The 17,856-nt window shown below is 38.3% G+C and overlaps 1 protein-coding gene across 5 annotated transcripts in view; it reads left to right on the top strand.

The window, feature by feature from the left end:
* The window catches only part of DCAF6 (DDB1 and CUL4 associated factor 6), a 91,288-nt gene that overhangs the window by 6,454 nt on the left and 66,978 nt on the right, over window positions 1-17,856 (top strand). For all 5 annotated transcript variants that reach the window (XM_084269899.1, XM_084269900.1, XM_084269898.1 and 2 more), the window contains exon 2: window positions 11,885-11,946. In XM_084269899.1, the coding sequence (XP_084126025.1) occupies window positions 11,885-11,946 (62 nt within the window). The remainder of the gene's footprint in view (window positions 1-11,884; window positions 11,947-17,856) is intronic.

Genomic DNA, 17,856 nt, shown 5'->3' with positions numbered 1-17,856 from the left:
TGATTTAGTACATACTGGAAAAATCAGAAAGAGATGCGAGCTGGGAGGCAGGATTAAGGTTGGATGAGTATTTCTAGTGTCTGAGTGCTGAATACTTAGTTTTAATTTCAGTTTAATCAGCCTTCTGTTATCTTTGGGATTATTTCACTTGTAGACTAACTGAGCTTTGGAAGCAGAGGCGCAGGAGCGGGTTGGACCTGCAAGTAGTATGGCCATACAGCACTACACTATGTAAATTTGATAGCTTGTTTTCCTGCTATCTCAGGAATCCTTGTAGTTAACAATATCATTGACCTTTTCTCAGTTACATCTTCTGTGTGTGTTTTGCGGTTTAATTGTTATGGTTTGTGTGACTGCTGCTGTCTCCTCAGTGTTCTATCTGTCTCCTACTCATTGATAACATTTTCTTCTTTATCTTTTTTTTTTTTTTTCAGTATGATATGCAGGATCTGGGATTACTTGCTGTCTTCTGTCACTGCCTTGAAACAAGAGAGTAATTTCCAATGTTAGTTTTTAGGATGTTAGGGGTTGATAGGATAGGAGTGGAACTTCTGTTTTTTATGTGCTAACATCAGCTTGTGAAAAACTGGGGTCTGTGGCAGATCACCTTCCATGGTACTACTTTGCTGAAGTTTGTTTCTTGGGTTTTCTCTTGGTTTTGTTTTCTTCTGTTTTTTTTTTAACAATGTCTGATCTAGCCAATACTATTAACAATGAACCTACCCAGTGAGTTTCGATATTTTTCATATTCTAAATCATCAACTTTGTTGTTTTATCTTGACATGGAACATAAAATAGTATTGGAAGGGGGATTTCTGGTGTTGCATAAGGGTGCGTTCAGGCTAAGTAGAGCTAGAAGAAAATGGTCAAAGTTGGTACAGATGTTTCAGATTGTTGAGTTTATGTCCTTCAGAAATTCAGGAAGCCTTTTAAGTTGTCTGCAGCGTTGTCAGCATTGCTTGACATGGACTGAATGATGCAGGGTTTTTGCACTTTTTGGTTTTAAGGGATTAACCTTATGTGTGATATCTGTGCACCGAACATTAATCATGTGTGTTAATTGTTGCCAAGAAGTATGAGTGTATGTGACTATGTAGTCCCAAGGCTCTGCATGCATAATTATCTGAATTACACTCAGTCTTAGGATGCAAATGTATTTGCTTTATATCCTTTGGAGTCTGGATCTTCTCATGCAAACAGCTGGAGACTAAAGATGTGTGGGCACTTCAAATAACTTCATTTTTGATTGTGGTATTTCATTGAATTTGCATTGTGTATGCCTTTAAAGACAGTGTTTGTACAAAGAATGTATTCGCTTTGTAAATAACTGCTGGTGTCTTGATAGCGAGTGTTTCAGACAGCTTCATAGTTAAGTTGCACCTTGATCTTGTAATAATGAGCTTTGGGTACATGAAAGCTGTCTCTTGCTGCAAAAACAAGTTGTGTACAGCGTGTACTGGATTTGTATTTCAGGATGAGGCAGTGATGTGGGAGATCACTTTAGATCTCACGTTTATTTATTTATTTTAGCATTATTTTTTTTCTCCGTATCCTTCTTCCAGTTGGATTGCTTCCATGAACTGCATTAGGTTAGACCATTAAGCATATCTGTGTTTAGTCACTTTTATGTTGTTGTACTGCAATACTCGGAGTTCTTGTGACTTTGTTTGTGATTCCTGATCTCCTATCCTTGAATGTCCCCAAAATAGTCTAGTGGGATGTAAGTGATCACGTATCAAGAACTTGTTGACACTTGAGACTAGCTAGTCCTGTCCCAGCAGTAAGGAAGAGGATCAGTTCAGATACAGAGTATGCCAGCCTTCAGACAAAGCTGGATTTTTCAGTGATTAAGTGCAAGTCTCAGCATTTTTCTGTCTTTGGGGCTTAGTGAGTTGCTGATTCAGATATGTCCCAAATGCTTCAGTGTGTGTCGAATCATTAAATATTGAACATGAATATCGTGAGACAGAATCTGAGTCACATCAATGAATTTTAATATCCCCTTATTTTCCTCATTTTTTTTTCAAGGATTTGCAGGCTTTTCTCGGGAAAATTGAACACATCATTAATGCTGCTGCTCTCTACTTAGCAGATACAGTGAGGAAGATGAGGAGCCATCCTTCCCTTCCTTGTGAACTGAATGCATTCTGTGCTGTTAGTGATGTCTGTTCAACTTACGGGGAACTACTGAAACTTCACTACTGTAGAAAACTGTTACACAGAGCCACCTCTGTATTTAATTTACATGGTTTATTACTACTGTTATTAATAATGTATTCCCATTATTTACCTTTCCTAGGATATGAGGAAAAATGTTCCTTTTTAATTTGTTTTTAGTTTGGAAACACTCTCATGTCCTGAAAACTCTCTTCAGTAGAATAAGTAGTCTCTTGAGTTAAACAGTAGGGGGTTTTGGTCATCTATGATGAATGCATCAAGTTTAATGCAACAATCTACCTAACATTCAAAAGTAAGCTTTTTTCATTTGTTTTTAAGTCCCCGATGATAATTCAGTTTATGTCACAGTGTTACTTAATGGTCATCTACTACCAAGACTTGAGCTCAAGTTTGACGTCATTTGTCCTTAAGCTGTAATCCTGGGCGATTTCCAAGTATTGACACTTGTAATCTCACAGGGTTATGTGCCTGTATCTGTTATGATATGTGTATCTATATCACAACCTCCCCCAAACCCAGCGGCATATAATTTCCATACTTCTCAGGATTAAATGGTATGTTTAATTAGATAGGTGGGCAGATGCAGTAAATGCTTTATTTCAGTTCCACCCTGTCCAGATTCTTGGTTTCACTGTGACATCCTTGTGGGAAAGGTAGGCTGGCTGGCTTTTTTGCTACAAGACCTCTCTCTCTAGATATGCTAGTAAGCTTCTATATAATCACCTCCAAATCTGTTTGAAAATGTCTATTGAGTTAGATTAAACAACTTTAAATAGTAGGCTTTTATTTACCCCAGAACCTTTGTCTGAAACGGGCTAGGGGATGTTCTTGTGATTAGTCCTACTGGCTGATTTCAGAAGCCGTAGCCTCTGACGGAACACTTAGAGGTATTGTCAGGACTGGCAGCAGCAGTATTGGGCATGCCTGTCTTCAGCCTAAAAGGATGTGCCCACTAGGAATGTGCTTCTCTTAAGAGCAGATTCCAATAACGTTGTCTTTCCTTCTGCTAGTGATTGTCCTTGCTGCAGAATTTATTTTGTCTGAGTGCTTGGGGATGATAGAAGGTCATGGTTCAGCCGCTGGCTTGCTAATTTTTGCACTGGGGTAGTCATACCCCTGTTTCTGTTCTCACTGAAAAGTAGAGCTCCTTATTAACCTCAGGTACTAGATAAGTAGTACTTGAGGAAAAAAAACCCCAGTAACTGATGTGATGTGTATTTCCCAAAGTGTGGTAAGGATTGTGTTACTTTGTTAATACCATCTTTACAAGAAAATACTCAACACACCTTACTGTTCACAGGGTTTTACAGGTGAAGGCTTCTCAGAGAGGAGCATTTCCGTGTTCAATGCTGTTTAGTCCAACTTGCTACATTGCATAGTATTTCTTTTTTGCCTTCAGTTAATGGAAGCTTCCTTTAATAAAAAGAAAACAGGTCTCAAATGTACTTTTCTTGACTATTCAGTTTTGTGTTGGTATTTGTTTTATAATTTCAAGCCGCTTACTTAAGAGACCTATTTTAGTGCTGGCAGAGAACAAAGAAAGTGCTTTTACATTTGGTTAATCATATGTCCAATTAATCACACTTAAGCTATTTCAGATAGTTTTGTCTTGAGAAGCATAAGGTGCTACATGCTATCTTTGTGCCTTTGCTTGTCTTTTGGATAGATACAGTTTATCTTTGTTTTCATCCTCTGGTCCAGAGAAATTAAAAATACTTGTGACATAATATAAAAATTTCATTTGTCTCAGTGAGTGCTTTGTGTATGATCATTGGACTACTTTTATTGATTGAATATCAAAATTGCTGAAAACTGGCATTTTTCCTCCTGTCATGAAAAAACCCTGTTCATTTTATCTTCTGCTCAGCTGCAGACGGTGGCAAGAGCAACGCAGCAGCCTTTCCTGTGGGCAGCCTAAGTGGGGACAGGATAGCTGTCAGAGTATGGTGTATGTGTGAATGGAATCCACTGCTAGTCAGTGTAGCACACTCACTCAAAAGCATCAATACAGTTCAATTTTGTGTTTTAAGTATCTTTCAAGCATAAACCATGGCAAATATCAAATAAAAATCTATCACATTGGTCTAAAGTTCCAATGCTTGTAGCCTTACCAGTGATGGGGTCTGGTGGAGGCTTATATTCAGGTTCAGATACTTTCAGAATCTGAAATATGTTTGAAAGTTAATTACAGATGTTGGTACCAATGCAAACAAATCTTGCCTGTGTTATTACCTATAGGGAACTGTTTCTACTGAATCTGTGTCCTGGTTTTGGCTGGGATGGAGTTAATTTCTAGTAGTGGATGGAATGCTGTGTTTGGGAGTCAGGATGAGAGCAGTGCTGATAGCACCCTGATGTTTCTAGTTGTTGCCAAGCAATCAAGGACTTTTCCAGTTTTTTATATTTCCCTACTAACGAGAAAGGAGGGGACGCGGCCAGGGCAGGTGACCGGAACTGGCCAAAGAGTATTCCATGCCAGTTACGTCCTGCTCAGTATAAAGGGGGGCTGGGGGGAGGAGGAGCGGGTGGCTCCAGGACGCGCGTTTTTTGGGGGTGTTCTGGTTTTTCGGGACGGCTCTGGGCTGCACGGCCTGAGCTGTGTGGTTCGGTGAGAAACTGCATGGTGTATCAACAGTTTCATACATTTTTTTCACTGAAGTCCTGTTGTTATTGTTATATCTATTTTTCTGCTATTCTAGTAAACTATCCTTATCCCAACCCGTGGGGTTTTGATTTCTTGGTTTTGGTTTTTTTTTTTCCCTTTCCCTTCCCCACCTGCCCCCCCTTCCTTTTAGAAGAACAAGAGACTACATGGTGCTCGACTTTCAGCTGGGGCAAAACTACGACAATCTGCAAGAATAAAAACTAAACAAGTATTTTTGCCAACATGTTTATTAATTGCCCTAAAATACAGAATAATGCTGATTTTTAATTTTTAAAAAATATTTTTAACTTCAGCATATGTCTTTTCGTGCTGCTTATGAGATCAAATTTTGTGTCAGTTTACTCATCAGGAGACGTTGTAGGCTTGCTGAATTGTAATTCAGGCACAATGTTCTGTCTTGTGTAGTTTCTGTCTTAATGTGTGAAGGTTTTGTGTTTCTTAATACATGAAACTTAGTCCGAAGTGTGTCATAGGATTGGGTGCAAGTTTGATTAACACCAAGTTTTTTTTGAGGCTGGATGTTTAGTAGTAAAGCTCTTGCTTATTAAAATGGCAAATCTCTTCATAGAAATGAAAATACTTTTTCTTTATAGTGTTCAGACCTTCCAGTCTTGATGATGTATCATTAGGAGCAGAGAAGAATTTGAGTTATCTGTTTTGAACTTACACCATAAGGAAGTGGTTGTTCACAGTAATTTGAAAGGTAATCTTTTAAACATTGTCAGAAGCAAGAGTTTCCTTTTTTTTTTTTTTTCCCCATTTATAGAGTGGTACAAAACAATAGGGAAATACACTTCAGGGCCTTGATCAGAGAACTGGAGGTCGCAGGAATGGATTTGGCTTCTGGCGCTGCTGCTGCCCCACTCTCCTTTGTGAAATTGTTTCAGTTTCCTGTGTCACAGTTTCAGTGTCTGTAAAATGGGGCCACTGTCAGTCTACACAGTTAACAAATGTTTTTCAAGTTATCAGGATACCTTCTTGGAGGTTAATTGTCAAGGATTTAAATGTGCCCTGATGAAAGTTGATTCCATGCATATTGTGTGTAGTCCTGTTCACTGTATGGCCCATGGAGGATTCTGGCTGCTGCCTACAACAGCCAAAGGCATTTGCTGAGGAAGAACAGCTTCGTTGAGACGTCAAAGGGAAGTTATACTGGGTCACCGTGCAGAGGTTGATATAGTCCATCCAGCAAATTAACCCATATACAAATGAGCTGGACTTGCCATCTTTTTCATGGAGTGGCTTCAGAAATATACAAGCTCTGTCCTGGAAAATTGATAGTAGTTTTTAAATGCACTTAGAGTGCAAGATAACATGTGCTCTGCATTGGGAACAGATGCTGGCTCTGTTTCAGTTTTAAACTAGGGCATTCCAAATGTCACAGCAAGATAGTGCTGAGGGACTTGGCCTTGGGAAGAGCCAGCTTGACATAAATGAGTGTTCATTTGACAAACAGGATCTATTACTGGTTTTCTGAATAAGGGTTGTCTTTTTATGTCTCATACCATGGTGGTGCTACTTTGGATCAAAGTTTAGTTATATTTCTGTAGAGTACCAATGTGCTTTAGAGCTAGACCTTCTTTACAAAAGGTTCTGTACTTTTTCAATGGGATATTCTGGAGTACAGTTTTAAATATGTGAGAGTTTTACATACTTGAAGCATTAAACTTCATATCATCAGTTCTGAAGCAGCATTGACAATGTTTCTTACAAAAGAGAGGTACATGTAGCTCTGCCAGAACAGCCATGCAGAGAGCACCTGACCAGCAATTCCTAAACTGAGGATTGTGATCTAAATGGGACCATAGCTGCTGTGAGCAGGGAATACAAGGGGTGTTGTGGTATTTTGGTACTGCTCCCTGATGGGATATTAATGCTGTATATACATGCCTAAATGCCAAAATTAGACAGGTCTCCAGAGGGGAGTGCCAAGGCATCGCTTGGTTTGACGTGCACACAGGATTGTTTTGAAGAAGTAAGTTAGAAGGAGCAGCTGCAGTTTCTCTTTTTTAAAAACATTTAAATTCATGTTATAAATGACTCAGTGGCGGCGCTTCGTCCGTACGGAGAATGTGGCCTTGGAAATGGTCCCATAGTCTCTAGCTTAATGTAAACTAAACAAAGTTACCAGTCACAGTCCTGAGGGTGACGCTGTACCTTGAGGCTTCAGTAGCGAATAATGTTTGGTAAAAATGGGTGGATAGATAAGAACTGAATTGATCTTTGTACTGAGAGTGACGCTGTACCTCAGGGCTTCAGTTCGTGCATAATGTCTAATGAAGATGGGTGGGTGGAGTGTTAGCTTGATAGCCTTCCAAATTTCATCTCTGTAAACAGTTCACGGGGAGGTAGATCATCATCGCCATGTGAAATTTAACAGGGCTTTATGTTTTGGTTTGGTGGTGGTTTTTATTTTAATTGTTGATAGTTTCACCTTGGCAGTTTCAAAGCAAACCTCATGTATGTCAGTGAGATGATCTTGGTGATCCTTCTCTTTAGCAGGCCTTATTTGAATATAAGAAATTACATGTTGAAGCAACCTCACAGAATTAAATGATTCCATTTCTGCTGGTAAATATTTAAAAAGAAGAAGAAACAGTTTCTGGTTCTTACAGGGCCTGTATTCAGTACAGGGTGGTGGGACAAAACTGGACAGGGGTCTTGATGCTGATTTTATAAGAAAAAAGTACTCTGGTGTTTTTGGCAAAAGCCTGGCTCCTCCTCCATCATCTTGGCTAAAGCAAGAGCCAGGAGGGCTGCCTTCCTAGGAAGGTGAAGGGAACAGGTAGCCGTTGGATTAGATGAATGAGAATTAAGGATTGTGAAGATTCTTGACGCCTGGGAGAGCAGAGTTCTCAATCAGGAGAATTTGACTGTTAGAAAGCCTGGCAGTAAGAGTTGTGATGCACTTGAAATAATTAAAAAAAAAAAGGCAAGTAGCCTACTAATGAACCAGATAAATGATATAATGTTTTTAAAGTTTAATGAGATAAAAATGTGAAGCTGATGAAAATATTAAAGTGACTTAAATATTGTTAAAGTCTAATACTTACCGCTGAGATTTTTTTCTCAAAGCAGTGAACTTGTGAAAGTCATTGCTGAGGTACAAGGAACAGGGGTTCACTGACTTAACCGTGTTTTTAACAACAGCAAATGCAGAGGCAGTGAGTGCTTTGTTCTGATCAGTTTATTCAACTACTGTTTTTTATTGTGGGGGAAAACCCCATTCAGGATCTCTAGTTTTGAAAGAGAAAATAAACTATAAACAATCCATTCAGTTCTCTTACTGTTTTTAGCGCTTCATTACATAGGACAGATTTTGAAGGAAAAAACCTGTTTGTTCCCGTGCTCCCTTTTTACTTTAGGGAATAAGGAAACTGTTTTAAGTGTTGTGCTTTTGCTTGTATTTAATTACTCTCTCAAATATTTAATAGTGATCACATGATAAATAACTAATCACATATATTAACGTATCACATATACAAGGATGTTCAATCCTAAGAAATTAAAAAGGGAGTGTGAGTTTGAGACACCATATGTCTGTGTCTCAAGTTAAACATTTACTGAAACTTGTACAGCTGCTGTGTTCTTTATTAAGACCAAAATACCCTAATCTAACAACAACAAATCGGTTCATATCTAATTTTGTCAACAGACTTCTTTTAAGAAAATAAAAATTGAAACTGAAGATGTGATTAGAACACATTTATTGTTTCTTCCTTGCCGATTTAAGTGATTTGGATTAAAACCAGACCATATGGGAAGGAGGAAAATCTGTTGCTCTGCTTATTTGTAAAAATGAGTTAAAGCCCTCTCCTTCAGTGTTTCTGTACAGAGGATGCTCAGCAGGTGCCTGCGTGTTGTCCTGCAGACATCACCTCACTTCCCCATGTGTTACATGCAGATAGCGCAGCGCTCAACAGTCAGGCACTGGTTTCAAACCTTTCTGTTCTGCAAGTGAAAACATGATGGCAAACACTGGGGTTTTGTGTTGAATTGTGGAATATGTTTCTTAGGGAAGTTTTCCTACATGGGGTCATGTATCTTTGTGCTGTATTTTGCATTACAGTAGCACCCTAGAAGCAAGTTGCTAGGTTTCTGATATCAAAATGATAGGTAAGCATACAGCAGGTGTTATCTCCCACCTCAATATTAGCATTTGCTTACAAGCAGTAGCACTTCTGAGATGTCACAATTTCAATGTCTATAAAATGAGGCATGAGTGTATGGTTCTTATCTTTATAAAGCTAGTTTAGGCATGCTTTAAACACAAGCATTTTATAACTAATTTACCCAGTCAGTGCATCCTCTTAAAAAAAAAAAAAAAAAAAGAAAAAGAAAAGTACAATCTTCATCTAACATGGTACTTCATAGAATCATAGATTGCTTAGGTTAGAAGTGACCTTTAAAGGTCATCTAGTCCAACCTCCCTGCAGTAAGCAGGGACACCTTTAACTAGATCAGGTTGCTCAGAGCTTCATCAAGCCTGACCTTGAATGTCTCCAGGGACGGGGCCTCCACCACCGATCTGGGCAACCTGTTCCAGTGTCTCACCACCCTCATAGTAAAGAACTTCTTCCTAATGTCTAATTTAAATCTATGCTGCTCTAGTTTAAAATCATTGGCTCTTGCCCCATCACTGCACTCCCTGATGGAGTCACTCCCCATCTTTCCTGTAGGCCCCTTCAGGTGATGGAAGATCCCTGTGAGGTCTCCCCGGACCCTTTTCTTGTCCAGGCTAAACAAGCCCAACTCTCTCAGCCTGTCTTTGTAGGAGAGGTGCTCCAGCCCCTTGATCATCCTTGTGGCCCTCCTTTGGACCTGCTCCAAGAGGTCTATGTCCTTGTGCTGAGAGCTGGTTGCAGTACTCTAGGTGTGGTCTCACCAGAGCAGAGTAGAGGGGCAGAACCACTTCTCTCAATCTTCTGGCCCCACTTCTTTTCATGCAACCTAGGATGCAACTGGTGTTCTGGGCTGCAAGTACACATTGTTTGCTCGTGTCCAGCTTTTTATCCATCAATACCCTTAAGTCCTTTTCCTCAGGGCTGCTCTCTATCACATCATCCCCCAGCGTGAATTGATAATGAGGACTGTCTTGACCCAAGCACAGGACCTTGCACTTGTCCAGCTTCACGAGGTTTGCATAGGCCTACTTCTGTGTCTTGTCTGGGTCTCTCTGGATGACATCCCATCCCTCTGGTGTGTCGACCCCACCACTCAGATTGGTGTCATCTGCAAACTTCCTGAGGGTGCACTCAATCCCATTGTCTGTGTCACTGATGAAGGTATTAAACAACACTGGTCCCAGTACAGATCACTGCGGGACACCCCTTGTCATCCCTTTCCATCTGGACTTTGAGCCACTGACCACTACCCTCTGGATGTGACCATCCAGCCTATTCATTATCCACCAGACAGTCTACCCATCGAATCCATATTTCTTCAACAAAGTACTTGAGCTGTGTTACGAGTGATTTTGAGCTTAAGTGGTAACTTCTAGTTTCAGCAAAAACTAGGTACCAAGGTGTCCCTTTTTTGTGGGTGGAAAGCTGTATGAACATTGAATGAGGCGCAGGTGTACCCGTGGGAGTTGGTGCTCCTTGAAGGGTTTCCTGGTCTTTGGGGGAGTGCAGCAGGGGTGTTCAGTGTCTGCTTCTCAGTCAGGTGGTTGTGCTGTGGCAGTCTGTGATTGCGAGGGACCGAGTATAGACAGTGGGTGTGCTTTTTCAGTACCGGGGGGTATAAGGGACAAATAAAAGACATTAAGAAGAAACAAGCGGAGAGAGGAGAAACTACTTTTCCAACTTTGTGCAACAGTGCCGGAAGCAATGCTGGGCTCTGAAATGGCTCTGCCTTGAGCTGAACCAAAAGAAGTTCAGAAACGTAGGATTTTCAGATGTGAAGAGGGTTCTGTTGCAGTTCTTTCGCTGACTCTGCAGTTTCCATGAAGGAAGGCAAGAGGGTTCATTTAAAGTGAATTTGCTATGTTTCATATTTGAAAATAGTGTTGCCTAACATAGGCTTGCAGTTTAATGCTCCTACCTGGAGTTTCGTTGTACAAACACAGGGCAAAAAAAGATAATGGTCCTTGAGTTTAAGTACTTTCAGGATTTAAGTAAAAATATTAGGTTTATTGGTATTTGTGTTTTCTGTAAGTGCTTTCTGGGGATTATTAGGTTCATTATAACCTGTTTTTGTAAAACGGGGCACTCTAAATTAAATGAAAGTCTGGTCTATTTAAACATCTAGTTCAGAAAGAGACCACTCTGTTTTCAACACACACCATTTTTGCCTCTTCATGTGTATAGTTATGGGTTTTTTTGAAGTGTAGTGGTAAGTCAGCTTGTATATAAGAAATAAGAACATGAAGTTCCTGGACCCTTCCTTCCCTTACTCAATATGCGTTTATAAACATCTTCTTTCTCTATTGTCTCTTTCTTTCATGTCACCTTTCCAAAAGTTTCATCTGTGTTTTATTCTTGAAATATATATCAAATGGAGTTGTGCTGGACTTCAATGTTAATTTTCAAAACATGACATTAATTTAACTAAATTAAAGTTGGGCTTTCTCTAGTTTAAGACAAGATGTAGAGTCGTAGATAATGCTTGAAAGATCAACTTACAGTTCTCTGCTGAAGTTACGAGGCCATTTTTTACTTTCTGTTGGTGACCTAAAAACATTCTTCTTTGTATTCCTATACAATAGTTATACAACTTGAATTATGCTATGCTTGCTGTCTTATAGCTACCAAATAACCACAGGGTTATTTTCTGCTTTAGCTATTAGTTTTAGAGGAAGCATCAGCCTCTAAACCAATGAAATGTTCAATTTGCCATTTCTACGTTCTTATTAAAGGTGGTGGAAGAGCTAGCAAACGCAATGCTTGTCTTAACATTTGTAAAGTGAGAACTATATGAATTATTTCAAGATTTATATTCTCCTTTTTTTTTTTTAACCTGCTAGTGCCCATTATCAGTCTTAGTTGCTTCTTCACTGTTACTGTTTTAAAAGACTATATTAATTACTATTTTTCTTCACAGGGAGAAGAGAATTTATCCAAAGATTAAAACTTGAAGCAACCCTTAATGTGCATGATGGATGTGTAAGTCACTTGTTGCTTTGTTCTTTGTTAAAAGATGTTAAATTGTGACCTTGTTGGTTTGGTAGTAATTCCTAAACTTAAAAATGGAAATATCATGTATTAAAGCTGAGCTGGAAAACTCCACTTTTTGAGGCTTACATCGGAATTCCACAGGTTTTTGTTTCTTCTTAAGTATCTGACACTTTATCTTAGAAGCAAAACAAAATCCCGTTCCTATACCTTAATACTGCATCCCATTGCTGCTGAATGAGTTAATCTCCTATGCCAGGAAAACACATGCTTCCCTGTTCAGTTAGACCTCACCTTAAACCTTTACACAGACTCTTCAGTAGTTTTGTGCTATACTGATATATTCTGTTGTCTTAAAGCTGTATTAGTATTCTGTCTAAAAAGCAAATGATCAAGTGCTACATGCTTATTTAAAGAGACACTAAAACCAAAAATAAGCCTCCATGAAAGGCAATAATGTAGCTTGAAATACTGCTTATTTAAAAACTTAATTTTTGAAAGTGGTCCAGATGTTGTAATTCATATTGTTTTAGGTAAAAGATTTTACTTAAACTAGGTACAGAAATTCATGATTATTAAAGCACTGTCTTTATTGTACACGATATCTGAAAAGTGAAGGGTTACTAAATGTGCTATAAAAACTGAAAATATAAGTGTGAATTTTATACTTTCACATATTTCCAAAGCTGTTCAGTTGTAAAGATATTTGTTTGTTTTGAGTTGCTTACGCTTGTAGCTTTAAGTTAAGGAGTGTTGTGATTGTTAATTGACAGTAGTATTTTTAAAGAAAGGGTTAATAAAATCTACCCTTTTGGCTTGACATCTGAAGTATGATTTTAATTTGTGTGGATTTTGAGAGATTAGAATGACTGGGAAAGGCAAGGATTAGAATTGCTAGATATAAAAAGTCAGCTATTTTGCTGTACTGACTGCCATTGTAAGTTTAATGTACTGATACATGTGGTCTTGACTTCAAAAAACAAATGCATTAATTTTCATTTTTTTTTCAAGAAACATTACAAGAATGACATTGTAAGGTCTTTTCCAACCCAGAATGTTCAGTGATTCTATATGTAGACAGTTATTTAGCAGGGTTTTTTTATTCAAGATTGTAAAAGTGATTTTTACTTTAGAACTTCTTTTCTGGTAGTTTGTCAGTTCTTCAAATAGACTTAAGGGGAAAATTTTCAAGTTTCTTTTCTTGAAGTTGGTTGGGGTCTTTTTTCCTTTGTTTTCTGTAAAAATTGCCATTTTGGCCTATAAAACAGAGCACAGGGAAAATAGTATTTCTCCTCACTGATCTCTATTCTAATTGACTACCTGTGTCATGTGACAGAAATTGTAAATTTGGTGTTGACTGTCGGGTGTTGCTTAGATCTACCTGGTGGACATGTATTTGAAAATTAACTTTGAATTGATTTATAAAGTATGTTTTGACATGTGGCCTACTTTAATTGTTGTATTGGGTGGAAAATGTGAACTTTCAACTTTATATAGGTATTTAAAATACTCTGCAATTTGGAAAATGTCTTTAGAAATTAAATTTGCTCAGAACTACCCACTGTCCACCTTTATAAGGAATGGGGCATTAGGAGTTTTACCTCATTTACTGTGTGTGTTTTTTGCAGCAAATAATCATTTGTGGCTAGCAACCATTCAGTACAATTTCTTCCTACTTGCTTAAAAAAAGATCTCTGAAATAAAGTAACTGAAATGGCAATGCACTTACTGATTAAAATGCTTATATCATCAATGCTAATTTTTCCCCCTTCACAATTACTGAATCAGCGTGCATTTCAGATGTGATGAATGAATGCCATAGTCATCTTATTAAAGGGGTTTCCGGATGATCTTTTTGGGGTGGTTGGGATTTTTTAGAGGGTTGGAGGGCAGGAATTGTTTTTGACTTTTTGTTTTTAGTTTGTGGATTATTTCTTTTTGTTAAGGACATTGGCATTCTTCTGTGGAATAAGTTATGACTTTTGTTTTCTATGTAAAGCGTGCTGTGTAATTGGATATGGTGGACAACAGACATAAGGCAAGATTATTTTCTTTCCCCCTGCCCTTCTCCCCCCCCTTAATTAAGGGTAAAAGTGCAGTCCAACTTCCTACCTACCATTCGATCTGTATTACACAGAAGAGAGATGCTGTGGGATATATGATTGTATGTATAATCATACTCAGGTACAGTATGTTTGAAGAAGGGAATAGTTCTATGAATTCAAGTATATGTGATCTTGTAGCAGTAACATTACCCATAGCACTGTTTTGCTTGGTATGTAAGTATTTTCATCTCAGAGTCTGGGTACCATTGCCTTTTAAATAGTGTGGTTTTCCCACTTTGTTTGAAGTCAGTTTCTAGCAGTAGTATGTGAATTGGTCTACCAAATCATTGAGATCTGCTTGTAACCTTATCAGCCTTCCAGGGCATGGTTTGTGTCTTTCAACAAGATTCACATTGTCCAGTTCAGAGTGAGGTCATATGTATGCCAGAAGTTGCCATTTTCCACGTTAACTCTAAAAAGGAAGCTTAGATGATGAAGAAATGTGTAGTTAAATATGATGCTTTCTGTGTGAAGTGGCTAGTTCCAAAGGAGAAATGTTGAAAGAGAATCAATTTGGACCAATAGGGATGAAGTGTGAGGAAACTGGAGGAGAAAGCGATTCTAAACCATATTGAATTGCAGTAAAAATATCACTCACTCACTTCCAGTCCTGGTCCGTGAAAGCTGAGAAAGGTAGAACTGCAGAATGCATGAGCACATGGAGCCTTGGACATGAGCAAATACTTTCTTGCAAAATCAAGTGGATTCCTTGGAGGAGTAGTTTCTCATTTCTGTGTATAGACACTCAGTTCAGTAGCAAGCAACCATGCTGTGTGGCAGACCTTTCCTTCAGGGTGGCAGTTGCAAGCAAGTCATTTTTAGATGTTGTCCTCAAAGCTATGCTTAAATTAGTATAGGAAGTTTGTTTGCATATTGTTAGAATGTGCAGATTTTACCTTTTCCTCCAAGGATAAAAAGTAGTGCCTTTTTTACTGATCTTTCTGATATTTTGGGTGTCTACAGTAATTTTTATCTCCTTTAATCTATTTCCTGTGATCTATCCTGTTCACAACAGAGTTGAATCAACTGTTACATTGCATAGAAGTGAGGAGTTTGCCTTTTTTTTTTAGGTTGTTTTGGTTTGTGTTTTTTTAAGGACTGGCTGTACTGCCTCCTCCATTGTCTTTTAGAAAAACACAGACATAGTAAAGCTATTTTTGACTGTTTGACTAATGAACCAAAAGTGCCTGCTGTTTCCTTTCAAGGCTGTCGAGTGGCAAATAAATTTAGATACAGTTGATAATGTGGAATACTTAATAGAAGAAAGCTACTTCCACACCCTTTTACTTTTCTCATCTTGTTAGTAATTGTGAGTCATTTGTGTTCAATATATTCTTTCTTTTGGCTTTAGTACATTTTCCCAAGAATTTCAAACCCTTACTACAGTAACTCTTACATTATGCTTTCAGTTGGGTGTTGAGTGGCTGTGGGGCTGTAGCTTTTCTACATGGTTTGGAAACACAAACCAATTTTTCTAGATAGTCCTTATGTTTTAATAGTGGCTTTGTTACCATGGAGTAAGACATGAAATATTTGTTTAATCTGCTCTTATCAAGCATCTTGTTTTAGTGATCCACAAGCATATTTAGTAAATTTATTCACTGTACTAAATACTGAGGAAAGTAGTGTAATGACTGATCATTTACTGGAAAGTTGGTGTTCTCCAGGGAATGGGGGGTGGAATGATATCAAACTTATCCCACTGAAAGATTCTGTTATTTTTTGACAGCAAAGTTGAGAAGGTGACCTGATAGAGAGTAGACGGCCTGTTTAGTTACAGACCTGTAGGACACGTTTGGTTGTGCCATTTAAGGATTTTTTTGTGAACCAACTTTGGCTTGGGGTAGGGTTTATTGAAATAGTTCAACCTTGAGGCAATCAGTACAACGAACTAAGAATTTAGAAGGATGAGTGATGTCTGGTGTTAGCTTGCAGTGCTGCAATTTAGATAATCATCTTCCCTTTGCATCTTCGATGCTTTCTCTGCTTTCTTGTCCTTCAGATTTTGGTTGGACACATACCACCCATGCCCTTCACTCTGTTTAATTTTTGTGCTAGCTCTTCTTTTGCACGTTATATGTTTATAATTTTTTGCAGCTTCCTTGTTTTCTTGGTGCTTTGTTCTTGTTTCTATTCTTGTATCCTTAAATTAGCATTTTGGTTTCTTTAGGGCAATGATAGTAGTTTTCAGCCTGAAAGGAACTGTAGATGACAACAAATGCTCTTGGGTTTTGTGTTTGTCCTAGCTGTAGTACTGCACTGTTTGACAACATTTTTAAAGTACAGCTGTTACCAGGACAGGCTACTTCAATGATAGATGGATCTGGAGGCTAGTTGAATGCATGGTTCTTAGTGATTGACAGCCAGGGTTATAAAATCGTAAGAGCAGCCATGCAAGGTCATACCAATGCTCAGTCAAGCCTGGTAACTTGGCCCTGAGAGTGGTTAGTACTGATTTTTGAGGAAGGCTGGGACAGGACAAGCAGGTAATACTTGAAGGGTGTTGTAGAGAACACATCACAATTTAATGGACAGATGGAGATGAAAGTTGCACCTTTGTTTCTAGCCATTTTTCCTTGATGAATATATATATTCCTCCACTTACGGTGTTTAGGATAGTTTATTCCAATACATTATAGTTTTACTGAAGTGCCAGTTTGTGTCACCTCATGGTTTCATTGAAGGCCTTCCAGTTCCTGTGCTGTAAAAATCCACAGAAAATAATTTCTTTCTTTTTCCACACCATTTGTGATTTCATAATCACAAATTTTAATTTCTGACATACCCCTTTCCCAGAGTCATACAAATTAATTGCTTCTTGCTATAGGAAGTAGTAAATATCTACAGTCACTGTAGTAATTCTTTTTCATCTTTCCCCTTTTCAAATGGGCAGTAACAGAAATGGAGAATATAGGAGTGGGATATGAACCACAGCTGCCTAGTGTGGAAGATGCAGATTTGCCGTGTTTGGGTGTATACACTGACAGAATGATGTTTGCTTTTCTATGCGTTTCCTAGTGATCCTAATGTTACTTGACTGCTGCCCAGCACTGAGTTAACACTGCCATAGGCATGTCAGTTGTAACACAAAGATCTTTTCTAGGTAGGTTTTTTTTTTTTGAGTGGCCAAAGTTGATTTAAAGCTCCTCAATGAGTATGTCCATAAATTCCATCTGAAACAGTTAAATCTGATTTCATAACTTCACATACCTAAGGACCTCAACTAAACTTATGATTAAATTATAACTCAAATGGGTATATTTATTTTAAACCAAAATATTTTTTTGTTCTTCAGGCTCAGAAAGAGACATTTGAATAAATTAATAAAACATACATAAGCAAAGGATTTAGAATGAAGTGTGTTTTCTTACTAATTACATTGCCCGCTATTGTTGATCACACACAGTCAGTTATTCTGCCAACAGAATTTAGCAAATAAAAGAATTGCTGGCTGCAGTTTGATGCTTTAAAACTCTTTTAGAGGCTACTTGAAATAACAGTGGTCATGCATGCGGTCTTTGGTCCTTGTGCATGAGTTGCTGCTAAAGACAGATTACTCTAAGGATGTTTTCTGAGATTCCTGGATTTTGAGTGCTTTTAAAGCTTTATTTCATTGACACATTATTAAACACAGTCTTCTGAATAGGAGAATTGGTAAGGAAATATATTGTAGAGTTCTCCTGATAGAACTGTATCTCAGTGTAAGATTCATGTTTCCCAAAGTACTCATACTTCTTAAAAGGGTTCTGGTACGGGTTCTGCAGTGCTTTTCACATGATCCCTGAGAAGGTGTGGT

Source organism: Gallinula chloropus (genome assembly GCF_964237585.1).
Source record: "Gallinula chloropus genome assembly, chromosome: 1".
In the NCBI taxonomy this organism is placed as follows: domain Eukaryota; kingdom Metazoa; phylum Chordata; class Aves; order Gruiformes; family Rallidae; genus Gallinula; species Gallinula chloropus.
Note: the sequence above shows the minus strand (reverse complement) of the source record. Positions and strands in the feature narration are given on the sequence as shown.